Genomic DNA, 20,893 nt, shown 5'->3' on the forward strand with positions numbered 1-20,893 from the left:
TCTTCAATTTTGATGGAGTAGGAGCCAGTGAAGAATCAACAGAAACAGAAGGACATGATGCAGCAAAAGAAGTATCTACGTTCGGTTCGGATTTAGACTTAGAAATCAATTCTTTGAGGAAATCATCGTAACATTTAGAGCATAAATTCTTGGATTCCGACGAACCATAGAAGCCGCAACCCTTCGCACACAGAGGAGGAAGATCAAGGTTAGCCATACCGTAATTTCGTCTGCTGGTAAAACAAGAAAACTCTAAACTCTCGTTGAATGTATTTAGTTTTGCAGTAATTTGCTTGTGAAATATTTCTGAACGAACGAGATACATATAGGCTTCGCACATATTGATTCCGTGTCCTTGTTAGATTTGGATTTAGTCAAGGAGTTAAATAGGAGTAAATTTCTATTAAGTATGCTTCACCGACTCCGCTGAAAGCCTTGGCGAGGAAGAAAAGACACTGGATACAGGTTTTTCTTGAGAAATTTAGTAGAGACAAATACAAGTGTGCAGTTGGCGATCCTCTTTAACACGTGGAGTTCATGTTTTCGAATAACTCATCCACTTGGCAATCCACACTTTTGATCAAAGGGGACACCCGTCTCGCTTAACTACTTAAAATCTCAACATTGCCATTCACTCCCAAATCAGCGCGTGGACTATCATCCCCATTTTGTAATTTTATTCTTTTATTTTATTATTTTTGTTAATATAATAGTTGATTAATTTGATCTTTTTAATATATTAAAGAAATTAATATTGTTTAATATAATAATTTAAAAAACACAGTTTCATTACTAAAATTTTATCTCATATGTAAAAATTTATATAATTTATTATTAGTATTATGTTTAGGGCCCGTTAAATATGAATAAATTAATTAATTAATTGGCCTTAAAAACTCATTTTTTGATTTGTATCGATGAAAATCATAAATTTTTAATCTAAAATTATTAGTTATTAAAATTGAATGAAATTATCATTAAACTAAACTCTTGTTGATAGTGTTATTATTGATTTTTTAAAAATTTATGTTGTACATTGAGTTTATATTATTATCAAGTGGTAATTTAATTATAAATGAGAAAATCAATAGTAAAAATAATATATTTGATTAAATTGCACATAGATATTTGGAAATTTATAGTTTTTTTTGTCAATTATAAGATAATAAAAATTAATTCATTGAACCAAATAGTTAAATGTATGTAATAATGATTTACTAAAATCGTTTTATAACCCAGACCCCGAAAGAGCGCGTGAAGATCAAATCCCGGTAGTCCACGAAGACTGTCTTCGTAACAAGAAAAGAAAGGGGCGTGCCGATCCTTTCCTCTCTCACCACCCCAACCCAAAAGGCCAAAGCCTTCAAATTTTCCCTCACTTTCTCTCTCTTTCTCTTACTTGCTCTCAAATTATTGGGTTTGCTCCACTTCTTCTTTCAAAAATAAAAAAGTAAGCTCATTTATTGTTTTAATAATTTCTCCAATTATTGATTGCTGCACTTTCTATTGATTCTCTTTTTTGTTTTACAGTACTCTTTTCCTTTTTTAATCAAATCATTCTCTCTTACTTTTCTTCTAATTCATTAATCATGGTTTTTCTTGTTTTGTTTTATTTTTTCTTACTTAAGTTTACTGGTTCTAGGTTTTGGGGGGGGTCTACAAGCTGCAAAATTTTGCTTCTGTGGATACTTTTTTTTTCGGAGTGATCTTTCAACAAGTAAGTTATTTCACATAATAAATTTTTGTTTCTTTTTTTTTAGATTATTTTTTATTTGAATTCCCATTTGGGTTGTGATATTTGCTTCCTGTGGTTGTATCCTAAGCTTCTGGTTTTCTTTCCCCTTATTTATTCTGTGAAGTTTATTTTAAGGTCGTATATGGACTGTTAATTTTCTACTTGGTAGGATTTGTGAATGTTTGAGGAATTTTGATTTTACCCTACAAAGGAAAATCAGTCGATGTGCTTTATTTTTGGTTTAGCTCCAATTGTTGTTCAGAGTTCTCCCTCCTGGGTTGACAAGCATGTAGAGACAAAGAATACCCTTGATTAGATATGTATAAAAGTGCAAGTAGACACTAAGGCATGCTGTTTTGGAAAAGTGAAATGATAAAATTCCTTTTCACCTTGTGATTTTTCAGTTGTTATTTGCCAAAATTTTGAGCTGAAATGTTCCAAAATCGATCTGGTTTTGAAAAAATTGCATTCCCTCCTAAAATTTCATGCTTTCTCCAATGCTACAATGGTTTTGGCATGTCTGGAACATAAATATTTTCAAGGTTGGACTGAGACGGTTGCGTCTATCTCAAATGCTCAACTTATTGAATTATTTATGTGCCAAAGTGCTTGTATGTGATATTGAACTCAGTATGATTAGATAGGCCAAAAGTGCCCTCACACTAGGTGGCAAAAGTATTTTGATGAGTGGTCCTGGAGTTTCTTGCCATTAATGACGCAGTTGAAGAAAATAAGGGAAAGGGGATGACTATATAAGAAAATAAGGAAAAGGGGATGACTATATAACCTTGGTGTTTCAAATCTTTGTTTAAACAGTCTGGGTAGCAGCCATGTTTTCCCGCACCACTTGTCACCTAAATTCTTCACCTACATATTCTAATATATTTAGGGTTTTCCTTCCAGCTACTGATCATGGAGACTCAAAATCAGCCAGAGTTTAGTAGACAGAAAAGGATGCTTCCTCCACCCCCTGGAAATTTTCAAGATCGTGAGGAGCTCATTAAACATGTGCGTGATTTTGGGGCTTCCCAAGGTTATGTAGTGACTATTAAGAAGTCTAGGAAGGACAGAAGAGTCATCCTTGGGTGTGACAGAGGAGGTGTATATCGCAATAGGCGTAAGATTGATGAAAGTAAACGCAAAAGGAAAGCATGCTCAAGGCTTATCAATTGTCCTTTTGAAGCCATAGGTAAAAAGGAAGATGATGCATGGGTTCTCACCGTAAAAAACGGGGAGCATAATCACGAGCCTTTAAAAGATATGTCAGAGCATCCTTATAGTCGTCGTTTTACTGAGGAAGAAGTTAGGCAAATCAAATTAATGACTGAAGCTGGTATAAAACCACGCCAAGTGCTCAAGGCTTTGAAACAAAGTAACCCAGAGTTGCAGTCAACTCCAAGGCATTTGTACAACCTTAAAGCTAAGATTCGTCAAGGGAATTTATCAGGTTAGTCTCCTATTGGTGTTTTAACGTTTTTATAATTCTATTGTGAATTAAATAAGCTGTGGAATTTCGATGTTAACTGGGCCTCTCCGCTGCTGCTTGATCAGTATCAGGGTTGATGTTGTTTGCTTTGCAGTTAATCATCAAAATGTCAGATAAGACCAGGTAGCTGTTTCCTGGTTCTAATATGAAGAAGATAGGCCATTTTTCATTTTCGTCACAGGATCTAGGATCTACTGTTTGTAGAGTTTGCAAGTACATATTGATGATATAAATATAATTTGCTGATATTTGGACTAAGGTTCATATGTTATTCTCAAAGTTTAGTGGGAGCTCGATTCTGTTATTTATCTGGTTGCAGGATTTATGCTTATTTTTTGTATAGAAGACTTCAAATATTGAGTCAAAATGGAGGGAATCAAAGTTGAGAATAGATTGTTAAGCATGCTATTGAGGTTGCATGGGTTTGAGAAGGAACATGTTCTATTAAAGTGATTATTTTTACATTCTAACAGAACAATTGAAGATTTTAAACAATAAATCTATTTCCACTCCCACTTAGAGAGTGTAATCTGTAAAATAAGTTTATATTTATTCCTCTACAACTTGCTTTATGGTAGAAATGTTTTTTTACAGAGAAAAGTTTCAAATCATGGAGGCCTAACAGATCTGTTCCCATAAACCTGAATGGAACTCTCACTGGAGAGTTGTTAAAGCAAAACAACCAGCCGGTAAGTTTTGGTGTGAAAGGAGAAAAGTGGTGTATGACGTTTTCCTTTACTGCTTTTGTTGCTAGTGCTCTGTATATTTAGCATGTGTCCATGTGTGTGTTTCTCTGTGTGACTACATACTCATGTTTGTCTGATATACTTAATGATTCTGGTTTACAACTTATATAGGTGAAAGTTCCTAATTTTATTGGAGGGAAATTTGTGGATTCACAAGGGTCCATGGTCATTGACGTAATTAATCCAGTAAGTGCATGAGCAAAATTCGTCATTTGGTTTTCTCATCCTCTTTGATGCTTTTTTATTTATATCACTGTTCTTTTAATTAGGCAACACAAGAGGTTGTTTCTCAAGTTCCTTCAGCTACCTACGAAGAGTTCAAAGATGCAGTTAATGCTGCCAAGCAAGCTTTTTCCTCTTGGAAGAATACACCAGTTACAACCCGCCAGCGCATCATGTTCAAGCTCCAGGAGCTCATCCACAGCAATATTGTAGGGATAAAATAATTTGTTGCTATTATAGTAATATATTTATTTTTGAAACTACCAATTTTCATATGCAGAATGTTTGATTATTCCCTGTTTTTTGCCAGGATAAGCTTGCAATGAATATCACGATGGAACAGGGAATGACTTTAAAGAGAGCCCAGGGTGATGTGTTGCGTGGTTTAGGTAGTCTTTGTGGATGCTATATTGATTTTGTTCCGTCGTATTAAAAGATTGCTAATAACGAGTCCCAGGTCATTAGATTTTAATTGTTGCTTTGTTATTTTGCTTGTAGAGGTTGTTGAACATGCTTGTGGACTGGCAACTCTGCAAATGGGGGAGTTTGTCCCGAATGCATCTAATGGCCTTGATACGTACTGCATTAGAGAACCACTCGGCGTGTGTGCTGGGATATGTCCCTCCAACTTTCCTGCAATGATCCCTTTGTTGGTGTGTTTGCCGGCTCCTTGTTTCCTTTCTTTGGGTTTTGGTTCTTCATCCTTTATCTTGTCTAGATTTTGGCTGTTGTAAGCTTCTGAATGTCGTAATGCTTCCTCCGATTGTGTACACCAGTTTCTTGGTTGTCTTATGCATTCCAAATTTCCAACCATCTCTAAATCATGATAAAATGATTCTGAGTCCGAGACGAGGCTAATTTGATAGTTCTCAAGTGGCTCTTGTTTGTCTAGTTTGTCTAGTTTCTTTAAGCTTTTCTTATTCCACTTATGAAAGTTACTTTTTGCGTGTCGTTATTTCCTTCTTGTGAAAATTGTGTATCTTTTGCAGGTGTTTCCTATTGCAGTTTCATGTGGCAATACATTTATTCTTAAGCCATGCGAAAAAAATCCAGGTTATTTGAACCTTTTCTAGTCTGTTTTTTACTTTTGTTTCAAATGGGGCTGTGGAAGTTCGAACTTTATTTTCTGACACAGGACAGTTTTAGGATGTTTTCCTCATGTACAAATGAAGCAACCATCCCTTTATATTGGCCCAAAACTTAGATTTTATATAATAAGGTGGTTCAGTTCTGTGATCAAAGTAATATCTTGTGACTCTGTAAACTTCGAAGATTTCTTCAAAGTATTCATAATATCAAGTGAACAAGTAACATCTTGCATGCCTTACCTTTTCATTTCTCTTTTCATCAGATATTGATATCTAAGTGGAATTAAATAATAGACTAGATATACTCCTTGAAAAACATTGGTAATGATTGAACAACCTTGGTGCTCAGATAGTATTTAATAGTAGTTCCCTTATCTTATTGGGTTACTCCAATATCATATTAGTGTTTACTGTATATTGCATTTAACCATCTAATCACCTGTAACCTTGTATTCTTATTGAATTCATTTATATATGGACATCTATGTTTGTGTTTTTGTCATGTTAAGTGTGTTAATGTTGTCAAAACCTTTTTCTTTTCCTCCTCCAGGGGCTTCAATGATCCTTGCAGCACTAGCAAAGGAGGCTGGTTTTCCTGATGGTGTCTTAAATATTGTTCATGGCACCAATGTATGCTTTACTTCTTAGGAGCCTTCTATTTTTTGGTTGTTAAACTTGCCATTGTAAACATTGCAGAGGAATATATTGGAGGTTTCACTATTATTACATATATGTTACCAGAGAAAATCTTTCTTCCATGTGTGGCCATTGTGGTTGAATTAGGCTTTGCAATAAGGAGTTTAGGTATTAGTATGAGGGTTACATATCTACTCATCCTGAGATGGCAATTACATATACAGAACCTTCTAGCTCCATTTGGGGAAAATTAGTCCTGGGTTTGGTGGGTTAAGATAGCTATTAATAGAAGCCTTTCCTTTGTATTTATCTACTAAAATACCTTACTTATGCCATATGTTTATGGCTGGGTTCTCTCTCTTTGTCTCCTAAGGGTTTTTCTCCCCTCCCTTTCTCAAGTTAACAAAAGCCAGCTTCCATATTGTCTGCAGCACAAGCCAATGACAATAGATTATGCATGTTTGTGCATTAAGGAGACGATATTTGGATAAAGAATGAAAGGAAGGGATGAGACTTGATTCAAATTTTGGGTTAAAGTCAATTAGTTTCTGATCTGTATTGGATCCAAATTGCATCATTTGCTTGAGTGGAGGTAGCTCTGGCATCAGTGGAGGGGATGCTAAATGTGCAGTTAGCAGCCGGGGAGTTGGGCTAGAGCCCTGATGCTGAAATGGTTAGTTTGTGTAGGGTGCTCTTTCTCCTTTTTATATTCTTGACTTGTTGTGAAAGAGCACATAAAAGCCCTATTCATATAGATGGTATGAAGGGACTCTTTCATAGGTTGTGTGGGTGGATATCATTGCTATTGCTATGCATCCTTAATTATTGCAGGAATTTATGACCCAGGACCCTCACTCCTTTGGTAGTGTTATCCTTTTTATCTGCTTTAGCATGGTAGTTATAGTCTTGCCTATTTGATTTTCTATGCTTCATTTGTCCGTTAGATACACAAATAGTGAGAGGAACTTGAGCCTTTTGGTAAATGGGATTTCTCCATGTTTATATCTAGCTGGTGTAGTAATCTGCTGGAACTAAACATTTAATTTGCATTCTAACATTCAAGCGTGGCAACTTGTTCTTTAATATTTAATGTCATATATCCCAAAAGGTACATATATCCTGAAAGGTCTCTGGCAGCCTCTCCAAGCTGGATTAGGATTTTTTTGAAAGGGACTGGACTAGAAAGACCCATTTGCATCTCTATTTGAGAGACTTTGTCAACATAACTTTTTCCATTTTATGATTTTCCCCCGGAATTATAATATTGTTTTTTTAAAAAAAGGTTTAATGCAACTGCTGAGAATTCCTATCTATGTTGGTAACTTATCTCTGACTGGATTTCCATTAATGTGCAGGATATTGTCAATTATATTTGTGATGATGAGGATATAAAAGCTATATCTTTTGTTGGTTCGAACACAGTAAGTTAATTCTCTGAATCTGGTTCTTGCTTATGGCAATGCATGAAGATATGCTTACCTTAGGCCTTTGGATTTTACTCTCAGATGTTCTTCACATACATGCATACAGTTGCTCTTGTTTATAGTCTTCTCGGTGGCTACTGATCTTTATTTGAAAATTTTACCGGACTTACATTTGCAAAAATTTAATACTCTCTGTACCATGTCATTGAGCCATTTCAAAATGCATATGTTTCCCTGCTTTCAAAATTACCCATGTAAAGAGTTCATTTGTTGGTAAAACTATCAGAAGATGCTTTTGATTAAGGAGTTTGGTATGGTATATTTTACTAATGGGACGCTCATTCTATCTAGAACCTTTTGAAATGGCCACTGATTATGGGACAGAGGGACTTTATGTTAATCCCCTGTACTTCCTTAGCTCTTTCATGTCTTGGTGATGTATTTTGCTATGTGAGCTGAAGAATATTGCTAGCCTTATATTCTGCTTTTGTTGTTTTTTGATAGGCAATCAACATGACAAACCTGATAGAAGTACATAGAAATTGCAATGGACATGTTTAAGCATGTCATTTTCTGAGCTTCATGCCAAAATTCTTCATTCCATTTTTAATGGATTTCCTCCCTTTTATTGAGTGAGAAATTTTGGAAAATGCATGGAGAGCCCAATTGCAATTTAAACTTATTTCAATTTCCTGATAAGACTTTCTAAGAGGGGTAAAGCAGACTTGAAACAAGCTTCAACACAGCCATATAAACAATGTTTTGAGGTGAAACAGTTTACTTTAAGGGGTTAACTTATTATTTTATAAGCTTATGATTCATCTTTCATTGTCTATGCTCATTCCCCCCACCAAAAAAGTAAGGAAAACAAAATGAAAAATTCAAATTCCATGGGCATCAGTTTTTGTTGATTGACTTCAATTTACTTTCTTTTTCATTTTTCTTCTATTTGTAGGCTGGCATGCATATATATGCTAGGGCTGCTGCTAGAGGGAAACGTATTCAGGTGAATACTCTTTGTATCTCTCTCTGCCTCTGGGTTTTTCTTGTTGCTAGAATTGATTGAAAAGATGAAACTTGCATAAACTTAGCTGATTATTGTGTTGACCTTTTAGTCCAATGTAGGAGGCAAGAATTATGCAATTATCATGCCTGATGCAAGCGTGGATGCTACTTTAAGTTCTCTAGTTGCAGGCGGATTTGGAGCTGCAGGGCAGAGGTGCATAGGTCTAAGTACAGCAGTTTTTGTTGGAGGTTCAATGCCATGGTATAATGATTTCTTTACCTGGAATTATTTGTTTCCCCAGATGCTGCATTGACTATAGCTTGACTGATTAGTTTGAATTCTAGTTGCATTAAATTGCTACTTGTTAATAATTTGGATGCCTATAGCACAGCTCAGGTAAGCCATCGATTTTGACCACAAGTTGTTTTAGGAAGTTACCTGTCAGTCAATGTTTTATGGGAAAAAGGGAATAAGATGGCTCTTCCTAAGAGTACCCTTGGTCTGGAATTTTTTGTTTTACAGACATACACGAGTCACAAAACCTCTTCCACAGCTCACAGCAGATGCAAATCCCATTTGCTGGATATTATCCGTATTGTTTGCTTCTAGAATTTCTCTTTCAAGTTTACTAAACAATTATCTATGGGTTTAGCAAAAGCTTAAGCTGATGGTAAAGGACCCAATTTTTATATTTAAGTTCTTATACACTCCCTTACATTCAGCTAGATAGATGATTAATGGGCGTTGCTCATGGTCCAAAGTGTGGAAAAATTCTGCAATCTGAAGACTGATTAAACAATATCACACATAAGGGTTGGGCAAGACACTGGGTGAAAATTAAAGGAAAAGGGTGAAGTTCTTTAGGATTCTAACTTGAGACCTGTGCTCTCATAACATGTTAAAATTGTAGGATTACAATTATCCCAAAATTTTGAGCAAATATGGAAGGACTGAACCTTTATTAATGTAACAATAGGTTTTATTTTGCTTAGAAACCTAACCCAAGCCTCTAAGATAACACATTTGGACTAGTATATGTTCATGTTCATTATATTTTAAAAGTCTTCCAATGATTTACCATTTGAAAAAGTGCTGCAAATAAACTTTGATGTAAGCAACGGTGTCTCTCGTGAGGTGACAAATTATATGCAACACTTATCCATAAAAGTTATATCTTTTGTCATTTCCTCTAGCCATGGTCAGTGTTGTTAAGGTGCATGCCTAGGTGCTAAGCTGCAGTGTCAGACAACAAAAGCGCCTCAGACCCTTTTGGGCGAGCTGCGTTTGGTCAGGCGCATGCCTGGTGCACCTAGGTGCGCTTTTTTGTAAGGCGGCAGGTGCCAAAAAAAGCCGCTCGATTGAAGTTCTCTTTTATTTTTGTTTATTTTTAATTTTTTTATTAGTTGTACCTGAAATAGTAAAGAAAGGGACCTATCAAACTCTACTTCTCAATGTTTAAGTATTCAACAACAAACTTGGGACATTAAGGGAATCATGTATATAGGCCCAAAATAGAACAGGAATCTTTGCATGTTTTGTAGGATAACAATGGGCCACTATTAAGAGTTTTTTATCTGAATAATATTTCTTAAGCTTATTACACACACACACACGTGCATTGCACCTTACTTCAATCAGGTAAGTGCTTTTTTGCACCTTGTGCCTCAGATAATATAAGGTTTCTAATGCCTAGAGTGTGCTTTGCACCCTTGACAAAACTGGCCCTCTTAATATCTTATATAAGGATGGTTTGATAGTAGATCATACATGATAGGTTCAATTCAAAAATTCTGAGTGTTCATGGATTTTGGTGGTTCTTTGTCTCATCTTTCTCCATCTCGTCTCCAGAATGTGATTTCAGATCCTTTTCTTTGAGGTCATTATCTCCTTTATTTTTCTACCAATCATTGATTGTATGGGAACCGATCTTGTCCGAAAAAGAGGGGTTGCCTTCGTGAATCTTTTTCAACTATCTCATCCTTGCCAATGGCCAACCTTTTGAATGTTCAATTTTCATGGAATTAATATGTTTGTTCATAAATAGAAAGGTGTGGCGGTGTGTTTTATGAAATAAAAACTAATTGGTGCAAATAAGATGAGTTTTTGTAGCTTGAGTGTTTTACTAACATGTTCAGGGAAGAAGAACTTTTGGAGCGTGCCAAAGCACTTAAAGTGAATGTAGGATCAGATCCTGGTGCAGATGTAGGTCCAGTGATTAGTAAGGAGGTAAAAACCTACCTTCAGGACTGTTTCAAAATTAATCTACATTTTCAAAGAGGAGTGAAATGCTGGTTGACTTCTTTGCTACTAAAATTTTCTGCGGAAGTATAAACATGTCTCCGCAGCTGGATTAATTTTACGTGTTTCTTGTATCATGCATGCTTTAGATTCACACGTTTATTGTCAACTTTATTTTCTGTTTTATTTCCTTGTTGCTTGCTGATCTCACAGGTAAAGGATCGCATAAATAGATTAGTTCAAAGCAGTGTTGATGGTGGTGCTAGACTTCTTCTAGATGGGAGAAATATTGTGGTATTCATTTGCTCCAGTGCTTTTCTAAGGCAATTATACTATCTTTGGAATACTAACATGTGTTAAATGCACTTTCTTCATTCTGCTTGATGTGCTTGCTTTGAGGGTTGAATCAGTTTTGTTATATTTTCAAGAGAACTGCAGCTTGATGTTGTTGATCAATGATTGACTTCAATACACTATTGATAATTCGAAATGTTATCAAATATATCTTATAATAACTGCTGCTGCTACAGACATATTTTTATGGGTATTTACAATAATTTTTAGCTTAACCATACACATGTTCCAGAATAGGACAATGGTACAAGTGTTGGTGGTTGCTTACTAAAGCTCTTGGAATGAAGAGTTTACATAGCAGCTCTGGTTTGTGATTGTTGGTTTGCCCTACCTCTACCCATCTGAACTGGATGTTGGATTCCTATGCACCTAAAATTGAGTGTATTACAATCATAATTGTAAAGATAATTCTTTTGACAGCATGTGTCTTGTCATTAATCATTTTAAACTTTCTTTATAGAATTGTGTGACATGTGACTGCTTCTGTGTGTGTGTGTTTTCTTAATTTTTGGCTTAAGTGCTTCTCTGTGTGTGTTTTCCTATGTTTCTGCTTTAAATCCTTTAGTGGTCTATGATTGGTTGAAGTAGTCTTGATTTTGTTAGTACACCTACATTTCAATTTTTAAGCTGGTGTGTTGTCAGTTGAGATGATGAATAATCCTTTACTCTTTCAGTTTGAAAAGCATTTTAATATGCTTTTAATGTTTCAAAAATCAACAAAGAAGTGTGCATAAAAATATGTATTTGAGACAATCACATGATTTTGGGAGGCATCTCAGGGGAGGAGAGGCAGGGGGTGTTTAGAAAGTAGATTAATATATATAAATTAATGAATTGTGATTTTCCATTTTTTTTCTCCAAATAGCCTAACCAACCCACTTCCACCCTAGATGTTGTTTCAGGCCAAAGGCCTCTAGAAAATCGTCTGGGACTGTTGTCTAAAAATTCATAAAAGCATCTCTGTGATTACTGCCATGTCCTTGGATGTCTTTTCAATATAAGATCTTGCCAATATGTTCTTCCTTTCCTTCTTTAGCTGGATCTAAAAGTTAAATCTAAAGGTCCAAATGTATCGCATAGAGTAAGTTTTTTAAAAGAGAAAGTGAGGATAAGGTAGAATGAGGTGAGACTTAAGAGAAGGATCAATTGTCTACTTAAAACAATTTATATCCCGGAGAACTTCGGAAAGAACGTTTTATTTCTTTTTCCTTATGGGGATTTCTCATTCATTCTTTTGTCATTTTATTTCTGGGCATCGTATCCTATTCAAATCTGACGGCCTGTATATTATCAACCTGAAATCTATCTTTTATTAGGCTCTAGATTGGCAATGTTGGAGATATAACTTTCAAAAGTTAGCATCATAAAATCCAGCTGGTTTAGATGCTATAATGGACTAGAATATAACAATATATTTTTCAGTACTTAAAGACAGACGCAGAGGTCTTGTTATCCCATTGGCACTTATCTTACTGATAAAAGTAGAAGTTTACATATGATTCTAAACTGCTCAACATTGTTGTTACTGATTGATTGTGTAATTCAAGGTTTATCTTTCTTTAGATATTGCTATGACTTCCACAGTAGTTCCTTGTTTTTAGTGTATTTTGTGCTTGTCTTCTCACCTGATAATTTCTCAGTTGTCTTTTCCTGAGTCTGTTTGTTACAATTGTTCTTGAAAAATATTGATTCCGGGGGTCCTGGACTTTGATTTAACTAGCTTGTGCAGTTTTTTCTTTGTTCTGTTTTGTTTTTCTTTGCTTTTACTCAGAAGCTGGTTTCTTCAGAAGCTAACTTGAAACGTTCTTGACTCTAATTTTTGCAGGTTCCTGGTTATGAGAATGGGAATTTTATTGGTCCTACTATCATATGTGATGTTGCATCCAATATGGAGTGCTGCAAGGTATTCTTTTTTTCATGCTTCCAATAGTTAGAATTTTATAACGAATGAACTTGGACAGTTAATGATTGTTAGTGGAAGAAGAATTAACTCAAAATACCTTGGCACATGCTTGACCACACTGTATCTTGTTTTGAGCAGGAAGAAATGTTTGGACCGGTTCTCCTTTGTTTGCAGGTATCTTGTGCTTTTACTTCTGCATTAGTATTTTAAATACATGGGGTTGGTTGGATATTGGCTAACAGCTTTCATTTCTGCAACTACCAACAGGCTGAGAGCCTAGAAGGGGCCATAACCATTGTAAACAGAAACAAGTACTTAACTCTAATCTCTTTATCTCATTTGGGTTTGAATGTTCTATTTCAAAGTGTTTATGATATATTTCTACTATGGCATGATCAATGCAAGATGCTGTGGAGTTAATCCATGACTAGGGAAAATTAACATGTGCCCCACTTTGGATTTTTAGGATTTACACTTTTCCCTGGTTTTCTGAACTTCATTCTCCTTTTTTATTTATAATTTTTATGCTTACCCCTTCATTAGAGAGACACAAATACGCAAGCACACATACAATTTCCCCTACTATTAGGGCATGTAGTTTCAAAGAGTATGAAGGTAAGATAATTTAGATTTTTTTGCAGGGGGGTTGTCTAAGGCACCCTTTCATAAAATTATATTTTTCCTCCTTTTGGTGATTTGTCCCTTACCTGGCAGGCTGATGTTAACTATACAACATGTTGAGTATTTGCTGACAATTCCTACTAGATATTGTTGTTTGTTGTCATAAGAATATTGTTTTTTCCCTTAAACCCTGAGAATAACTTTTATGTTAACTATGCTTTCTTTCTCGTAGATGTCGAAATTCACATCTAAAGTTTTCTTGGCTTGTTCATCTCCAAGTTTTATTCATACCTACTATTTTCATAGGTCCGTGAATGGAGCTTCTATATTCACAACATCTGGCTATGCTGCAAGGAAGTTTCAGAATGAAATCGAGTCTGGCCTGGTACGTAGATCCTTTGTTTGGCATCAGAAAACAAGGACTTGTTAAAGTGCTTCTAACCTGCAAAAGCTCTATAAGGGTTTCTTTGTTTGCATCTTCTGAAGCACTTAAAAGTGGCAGATGTTTTTGACCCAAAAGAAGTTACCTGCTTAGCAAAGCTCTTTGTTAAGAATTGCTTTACTTGACAGTCTGTTTCATCTAATGCCTTCTTATTAATTTAAGGTTCATTATAGTCTTGTTACTAAAATCAGTCTATCATTTATATGTCGAGTCTCTTGATTGGTCATTTGTACTATTTAAAGAAGAAACCATGTTGGTCTGAGCTTACTATATAATATTGTACTAATTTTTTCATGCAAATTTCTACCAGGAATCCAAATAGCCCTCTCTCCTAGTGACAAAGTGCTTCACTTGTCTCAAAGGCTTTGATACTGGGAGAAGTGGAGTTACTACCTTAGAGGATGCACCACATCATAGCTTGACTCTAATTTAAGCCTTGTGTGATCTTTGACCGTGTGCTAATTATCATTGTCTAACTTGAAATGTGTATGACTCAGGTTGGGATCAATGTTCCTGTTCCCATTGCTGTTCCAATGCCTTTTTCCTCTTTTAATGGACCAAGAGCATCTTTTGCCGGAGATCTTAATTTTTGTGGTCTGAACCTCTCTCCTCTTCCTCTCTCTCCTTAGTACATGTTAGTTGACCCATATTCTGAAATGTGATTCTATCTTCTTCTCTCTTGTTTATGAATTGCAGGAAAGTCAGGTGTGCATTTTTACACCCAGATCAAAATGGTGGCACAGCAGTGGAGGGATTTACCAAGCCTAGGATTGTCCTCAGGTTTGCATCTATCGTCAGAGACAGATATGACAAGCCGAGGAGTCTCTTCAGCATTGCCTCCATCATCAGAGAGAGATTCACCATACCGTAGAGTTTCGCGCGCCATGTCTCCAGAATCAGAGGGTAATTCACCAAATCATGCATTGTTGCTTTCTGTTGCTGCAACTTCAGAGAGGGATCTATCAAACCCAGTAATTACATCTCTGCCTCCAACTGCTGATGGTGATTTACCAAATCATGGAGCATCTCTCCTCATACCTCCGACATCAGAGATGGATTTGGAAAACCAAGATGCATCCCTAACCGTGCCATTAGGAAGAGAAACATCAAACCAAGGAGTGTCATCAGCAACATCCCATCAATCTCAAAGGATGTATACGTCACAAACATCACAGTGGAATGAAAGTCCGACACTAGCATCTCAAAGAAATGAGCCTATTCCTCCACCCTCCGAGAGGATTAATATACCTACAACATCTAAGAGGAATAGCAATGCAGCTCCAACAGTTCAGAGGTCGGACACTGCAATAGGTTTAACTCATGAGCGAGTGTATTTGCCTACATCCCATAAAAGTGACAGTATGGTTCCCATTTCACATAGGAATGAAAGCATGTCTCCAACGTCCGAGAGAATATATATGATGGCAACTTCTCACTTGAGCGACAGTATGGGTCAAACGTTTCAGAGGACTGATGCCCCAATGTTTCCAACTTCTGAGAGGATGTATGTACCTCCCACTGCTCACAGGACCGACCACATGGGTTCAACTTCTCAGAGGGCTGATGTTGCATTACAACCAGCCGCCGAGAGGTTATACATGCCTGCAACATCTCAAAGGAATGATAACATTGCTTCGTCTTCTCACCGGGCTGATATGCCCCAAAATTCCGAGAACCTGTATATGTCTCCAATTGTTCAGAGAAATGCTGGTATGCCGCCAACATCTGAGAGGTTATATATGCCTGCAACATCTCAGAGGGTGTATGCTCAAAACACAATAATTTCAATGGATGATTATCCCAGCCAAGGACCACCTATGACTTTGCCTACGTCACAGAGGATATAGGATAATTATGTTTTCTCCTTTTTAGTTTTCATTTTAGGAAACCTTTGTAGACAAATCAGTATAGTAATAATAATGCCAATTCAGGTTTATATCTCTTTTTCCACTCCCTCCAAATGCCAGAATGCTTCTACTTCGTACTTAACCCTTCTGCTAGGACGGGTTAGCTGCGAATTTCATTTTTCACGCTATAATATAAGGGGTGTATGACTGGTTGTCGTTGGAGCCACATTGGAGAACCCTTTTATTTTTTGGCTTCTTATTGGAGAACTCTATTACTGATTAATCCTACTTTGACAAGAATTAGTTATAGCAAAACAAAATTCTCTGTCAAAAATTGTTTTTAAGTTTTTTACTAGTTTTAAAGAGAAATGAAAGGAAAAGAGAGGATAATGAAAGTCGGTGGGAGGCTGGTCTTGTAATTACCCCTCCTCCCCTCTCTCCATTTTTAGGTGCATAGATACTTATAAATTATACTTCTCTGAAAAGGAAATTCCAGACTCCATAGATAAGAGAGAGAGAATGATATGCGCATACGAACCTTGGGTACAAGCTAGTATTAGTTATCCTCCACAGCTCAAACTACTAAACCAAAAACCCAATCTTTCAATCACTAAAACAAAGACCCAAGTTCAAAGAAAGTCTCTTGACAACAGATTTGACGATGTTGAAGATGATGATAAGATTGATAATGGTGGTGGTTCCGGGTTAGTGAAATTTACATTGCCACCCCTTGTTAAATCAATTACAAGCACGTTAAACCCATTTATCAAACACTGTCTTAAGCTCAAGAGCAGCTCTTCTTATCGCCACTCTCACGCTTCTGCTCTTGTTGTTGGCACTACTCCTATCAGGTAACCTTTCTATTCAAACTCTAGCTTTGGGTCTCTTTGAAGTTTCAGTTTAACTGCACAAAACCCCAAATGGGTTTCTTTTATTTTATGCTATTTGCGCTATGGTAGTTCAGTTACTTAGAAGTGGAGAAAGAAGGAAAGAAAAAAAGAACGAAATAGTAGTTCACACTTCAGTATTTTGAAGGATTAAAAATTATTTTGCTTCGTTAGTATGCTCGTTAGTGAAACCTTTTCTTTCATTCTTCCCTAAAAAAATCCCCATTGAATAACATATGATGTACTTGCTTATAAACCTTGTTATTGGTAGGACCTCTTTCTGATAACGGCATTTTCAGGAGTCACCTTGATACTCATGTTAGAGGTCTCTTATCCAAGGTTTTCTGCAGTTTATGTTAATTGTTTGAAACTGTGGCTGTTCCTTCTGCTTATGAAAATGCTAATCAGCTCATGGGCATATGTGGGGTGGGGTGGGCTATTGTTTTTTGTTATTTTACAGATGATTATTTAAAAAGTTGCTATAAGTCATAGAACTTGTCCATGGCGTCGGTTCTTGCTGCAAGAGAGCTTTCAATGATTTCTTTTATTCACTACAATGTAGACCTTGTAAACAATTTGACTTTTGAGTTATTAAAATTAGTACCTCATTTGAATTTCCTTCCCTACAAGTCACCTTGCTTATTATCCAACTTTAGAGACTTCAACAAAATTAGGATGAAGTCAGACATGTAAAGGATATTTTTTTGTAGATGGCAATGTTGTGGTTGTTATTTAGTTTCTCTTCCAAGGGTTTTGTCTGTCTGGGCTAAACAAAGAGTTGTCACATTCAACCTTTTCAGGGAAGTATACAGGTATCAGGAGTCGTCACAAGAGCAAATTGCTGGAATGGATTTTTTGCTACTACTTGACAAAGCTGAAATTCCTGAAGGGCTGGATAAACACTCTGTTCATGTTGTGCATGTAAGCTCCATGGTGATGAAAAAACTTTCCGGGGTGCAATCAGCTGAATCTATTGAAGCAATTGCCTTAATGAGGTTCCCTACCAGTTTCTTAAATTTGGATGTTGATCTAAATAATTCAGATTGTCAAAGTTGGTTCCCATCCACACATCGAATTTTAGTCCTTGATGGCATTCAGGTGATTCTCAAACTCTTTCGATGCAGTTTTCTTTTGTCCCTTTTTCTGAGGTTCCTGTTGTTTCCGCCCCTCTCCCGTTCTAGAATCTTGCTTTATGATTTAAAATCATAGTTCCCTATAGGTTTCTCAACATTTCTGGAAGAAAATGAAGTTGCAGTTGTTGTTCTTGTTGCTGTCTCTATAAAATTTTACAGAACATTGAAGTAGTTGTTCCAATATCGTTTTAGAAGCACCTAGAGGAAATCATATGACCATGAAAGTTACTCTTTGGTTGGTACCCTCATGCTTGGCAAAGTTTTCTATCAAAAACTTTGTCATGTGATATTTGCTGGAACTTGATTACATACTTTCTATGTTGTAGTGTCAACTGAAAACACATAAACAGTTGTAGGCTGAACATCTGGTGCAAATAAAGTATCAAATGCATTGAATGGCAAAGGACAGGAATGTATTAGAAGTCTTTGGTTTTGTTTTCCTTTGATGTGCTATGACTGGAAAACATTTAGTTCTCTTTAATGCTTGAGATTCATATTGATTCAAAGATGTAATGGTGCAACACCGTTTAATCCCAAAGCTATAACTGTAGGCATTTGATTTGAGGACTCTTCTGGACATTTGGATCTCTAATTCATGAGAAATTGATCCCTGCAGGACCCCGGTAACCTTGGCACATTACTCAGATCAGCTATGGCCTTTCGATGGGTGAGGAATAAAATTTTAAACATGAAGTTATTTCTTTCCTTTACTGTTTGCTTCTTGTCATCAACAGTTTTCTATATATTTATCAAATTCTCATAGACATACATGCTTCACTGACACTCTTATCACAATTCATGAGTGTAAGTTCACTAAATAACAAATCTCTTATAGCTGTCAATGACTGTTTCGAAACTTTAGGATGATGCGGCATGAATCCACTCATGCACAATGTTTTATACTTTTTAGGTAGATTGTAGATGCATCATCTAGAGTGACATGCATGTGTGTAAACACGCTATTTGTTTACACGCAAAATTGTAATGGGGTATTTCACTGAGCTTATGAACCAAGAATCAATAGGTTGCTCTTATGGGACATCCTAACGATTTGTTAATCAGAGTTAGATATTCTTTCCTCTATTTCAATGCCCACATTCCATTATTCCAAAGGGTTCTGATATTATGATCCATATCCAACAGGGAGGCATATTTCTTCTTCCTGGTTGTTGTGATCCATTCAATGAAAAGGCGCTTAGAGCAAGCCGGGGAGCCTCCTTTCAGCTGCCCATAGTTTCGGGCAGTTGGTACCATCTTGAAACCCTGAAAGATACATTCAATATGAAGATGCTAGCTGGCCACCCAGATAGTGATGGGAAAACACAAAAGGTGTCTTCACTATCTCAAGAGTTTGTACATTCTTTAGCACATGTTGCATTATGCTTGGTTTTGGGAAGTGAAGGGCGTGGCCTTTCAGAGAAAGCTCAGCAGGAATGTGACCTTGTGAGCATTCCTATGGCAGGAGAATTTGAATCTCTCAACGTTTCTGTTGCTGGCGGGATTTTTTTGTATATGTTGCAGCCTAAAAATTAGAGATTAAAATCTATTTCTCATGAATTTCATTAATTCTGAATGTCTGATCCTCCCTCCGATGAAGATTTTGTCTTCATTTACTACACCGGTCCCTATTTATAAGTTAAAATTATAAATAGATTTATATTTCATATTTAAAAAATATCTTTGAATTATTTAAAAAATTTTAAATAAAATTTTATTTTTTATTATATTCAATTAAATTATTTTATTTTTATTTTAAGTCATGTAAATCTTTATAATTAATGTTTGGTTAATTTTCATTGATTAAAATATTATTTGTTATTTTATATCACATTACATTAACTTGATATTTTACAAAAAATATAATAAACGATGACGTAATATGATATGATTATATGATATTTTTATCATTCATATCAATATTACGTGGGTATAAAATGATAAATAATTTATTTAAATTAAAATAAAAATATAAAAATTTAATTGAGCATGATAGAAAAATAATAATTTTTGTAAATATTTTTAAATAATTTAAGAATTTTTTTAACCGTATGTTTTAAATTTATTAATAATCTATTAATTGATACAATTTTGGCTGTATTTTTCACCATACTTTTAGAATTTGAACGAATATGATAAAAAATTATAAATTTATTGATTTTTTAAAAATACATTTAAAAAGGAGTTAAAATAATCAATGTGGAATTTTTAAAATTTGAGTAAATATAAAAAAATTATAAACTTAGTGATTTTTAAAAAGTAAATTAAAAAGGAGTTAGAATGATGATGTGGAATTTTTATTTGGATTAAAAATAATGTTTTAGGTAAAGTAAATAGTAAGAAAAATAAGTCTACATTGAAATAATAAAAAATAGTAAGTGTTAGCCAATTTATCTTTTCTTTTATGAAAATATAACTAAAAAAAATAACTATAACAGAAATATAAGAGAAAATATTTAGAGAAAGAAGATCTTATTCAAATGTATCTACAAATGAATTGAAGGAGCTTATTTATAAGCTAATAACCTTTTATTTAGATTGAATTTACAAGAGGAAAATAACACTAAAAGATTAGATAGACCGATTAAATCTTAATTTTCATCCAATCTAATTTACGTCTAAATCTAAATATATAAAGTATAAACGGATATTCAAAAAAATATTCATAACCCTTTCTTTTAAATATCCATCGTATCAAGGATATGCTTCGTTAAAACCTTACAAGAAAAAAACTTTATCAAAAAAAATCCAAATGAAGGAAAAAGAGTATATAATTTTTTTAAAAAATACGCTTTTGAAATACTGTCTTATTAAAAACTTTATATTTTGTCCTATAACTTTTAACATATCCTTTCTATAACTGTGCTATGCATGTAGTATTGTCATCATATAATGTTGTTAGCATTTCCTCATTAATTGACAAGCCACACATTTATCAAATATGTTGAGTTACATATCTTAACTAGACACATTCACGACTTACTTCATGAGTTGTTAAAATTTCTATATGGTTAAAAGAAATACCAATCATAATTTGTTTTATAGAATGTCATGAAATAGCGATACCTCCATATGTAAACAAGTAAACTGCTTGGAATTGAGTTTTGTGTGAATTAGATAAATATCCT

The 20,893-nt window shown here is 35.1% G+C and overlaps 2 protein-coding genes and 1 pseudogene across 3 annotated transcripts; 2 read left to right on the forward strand and 1 right to left on the reverse strand.

Moving 5' to 3' along the window:
* LOC110409817 (putative zinc finger A20 and AN1 domain-containing stress-associated protein 8 pseudogene) overlaps positions 1 to 344 on the reverse strand; it is a 614-nt pseudogene extending 270 nt beyond the window's left edge.
* A 979-nt stretch (positions 345 to 1,323) lies between these two features.
* LOC110410048 (uncharacterized) lies at positions 1,324 to 15,841 on the forward strand. Of its 2 annotated transcripts, none has more exons than XM_021419621.1 (21): positions 1,324 to 1,450; positions 1,629 to 1,717; positions 2,639 to 3,182; positions 3,816 to 3,910; positions 4,079 to 4,153; positions 4,237 to 4,398; positions 4,500 to 4,578; positions 4,688 to 4,842; positions 5,179 to 5,242; positions 5,828 to 5,907; positions 7,269 to 7,334; positions 8,293 to 8,343; positions 8,453 to 8,604; positions 10,479 to 10,569; positions 10,795 to 10,875; positions 12,761 to 12,838; positions 12,977 to 13,012; positions 13,106 to 13,149; positions 13,766 to 13,844; positions 14,399 to 14,495; positions 14,598 to 15,841. In XM_021419621.1, exons 3-21 carry the CDS (start codon positions 2,648 to 2,650, stop codon positions 15,746 to 15,748), a joined length of 3,171 nt encoding a protein of 1,056 aa, XP_021275296.1. In that variant the 5' UTR covers positions 1,324 to 1,450; positions 1,629 to 1,717; positions 2,639 to 2,647; the 3' UTR covers positions 15,749 to 15,841. The 2 variants fall into 2 exon arrangements, with proteins under 2 accessions (XP_021275296.1, XP_089641907.1); XM_089785781.1 differs by having other exon boundaries at positions 1,395 to 1,450; positions 1,643 to 1,717.
* A 316-nt stretch (positions 15,842 to 16,157) lies between these two features.
* Positions 16,158 to 19,360, forward strand: LOC110410049 (tRNA/rRNA methyltransferase (SpoU) family protein). The gene is made up of 4 exons (XM_021419622.2): positions 16,158 to 16,599; positions 17,436 to 17,733; positions 18,385 to 18,435; positions 18,912 to 19,360. The coding sequence occupies exons 1-4, from the start codon at positions 16,268 to 16,270 to the stop codon at positions 19,299 to 19,301; spliced, it is 1,071 nt and encodes a 356-aa protein (XP_021275297.1). The 5' UTR covers positions 16,158 to 16,267; the 3' UTR covers positions 19,302 to 19,360.
* The last annotated feature ends 1,533 nt before the right edge of the window (positions 19,361 to 20,893 follow it).

This window comes from Theobroma umbraticum, unplaced genomic scaffold, assembly GCF_002168275.2.
Source record: "Theobroma umbraticum cultivar Fairchild unplaced genomic scaffold, ASM216827v3 scaffold_44.0, whole genome shotgun sequence".
Lineage (NCBI taxonomy): Eukaryota > Viridiplantae > Streptophyta > Magnoliopsida > Malvales > Malvaceae > Theobroma > Theobroma umbraticum.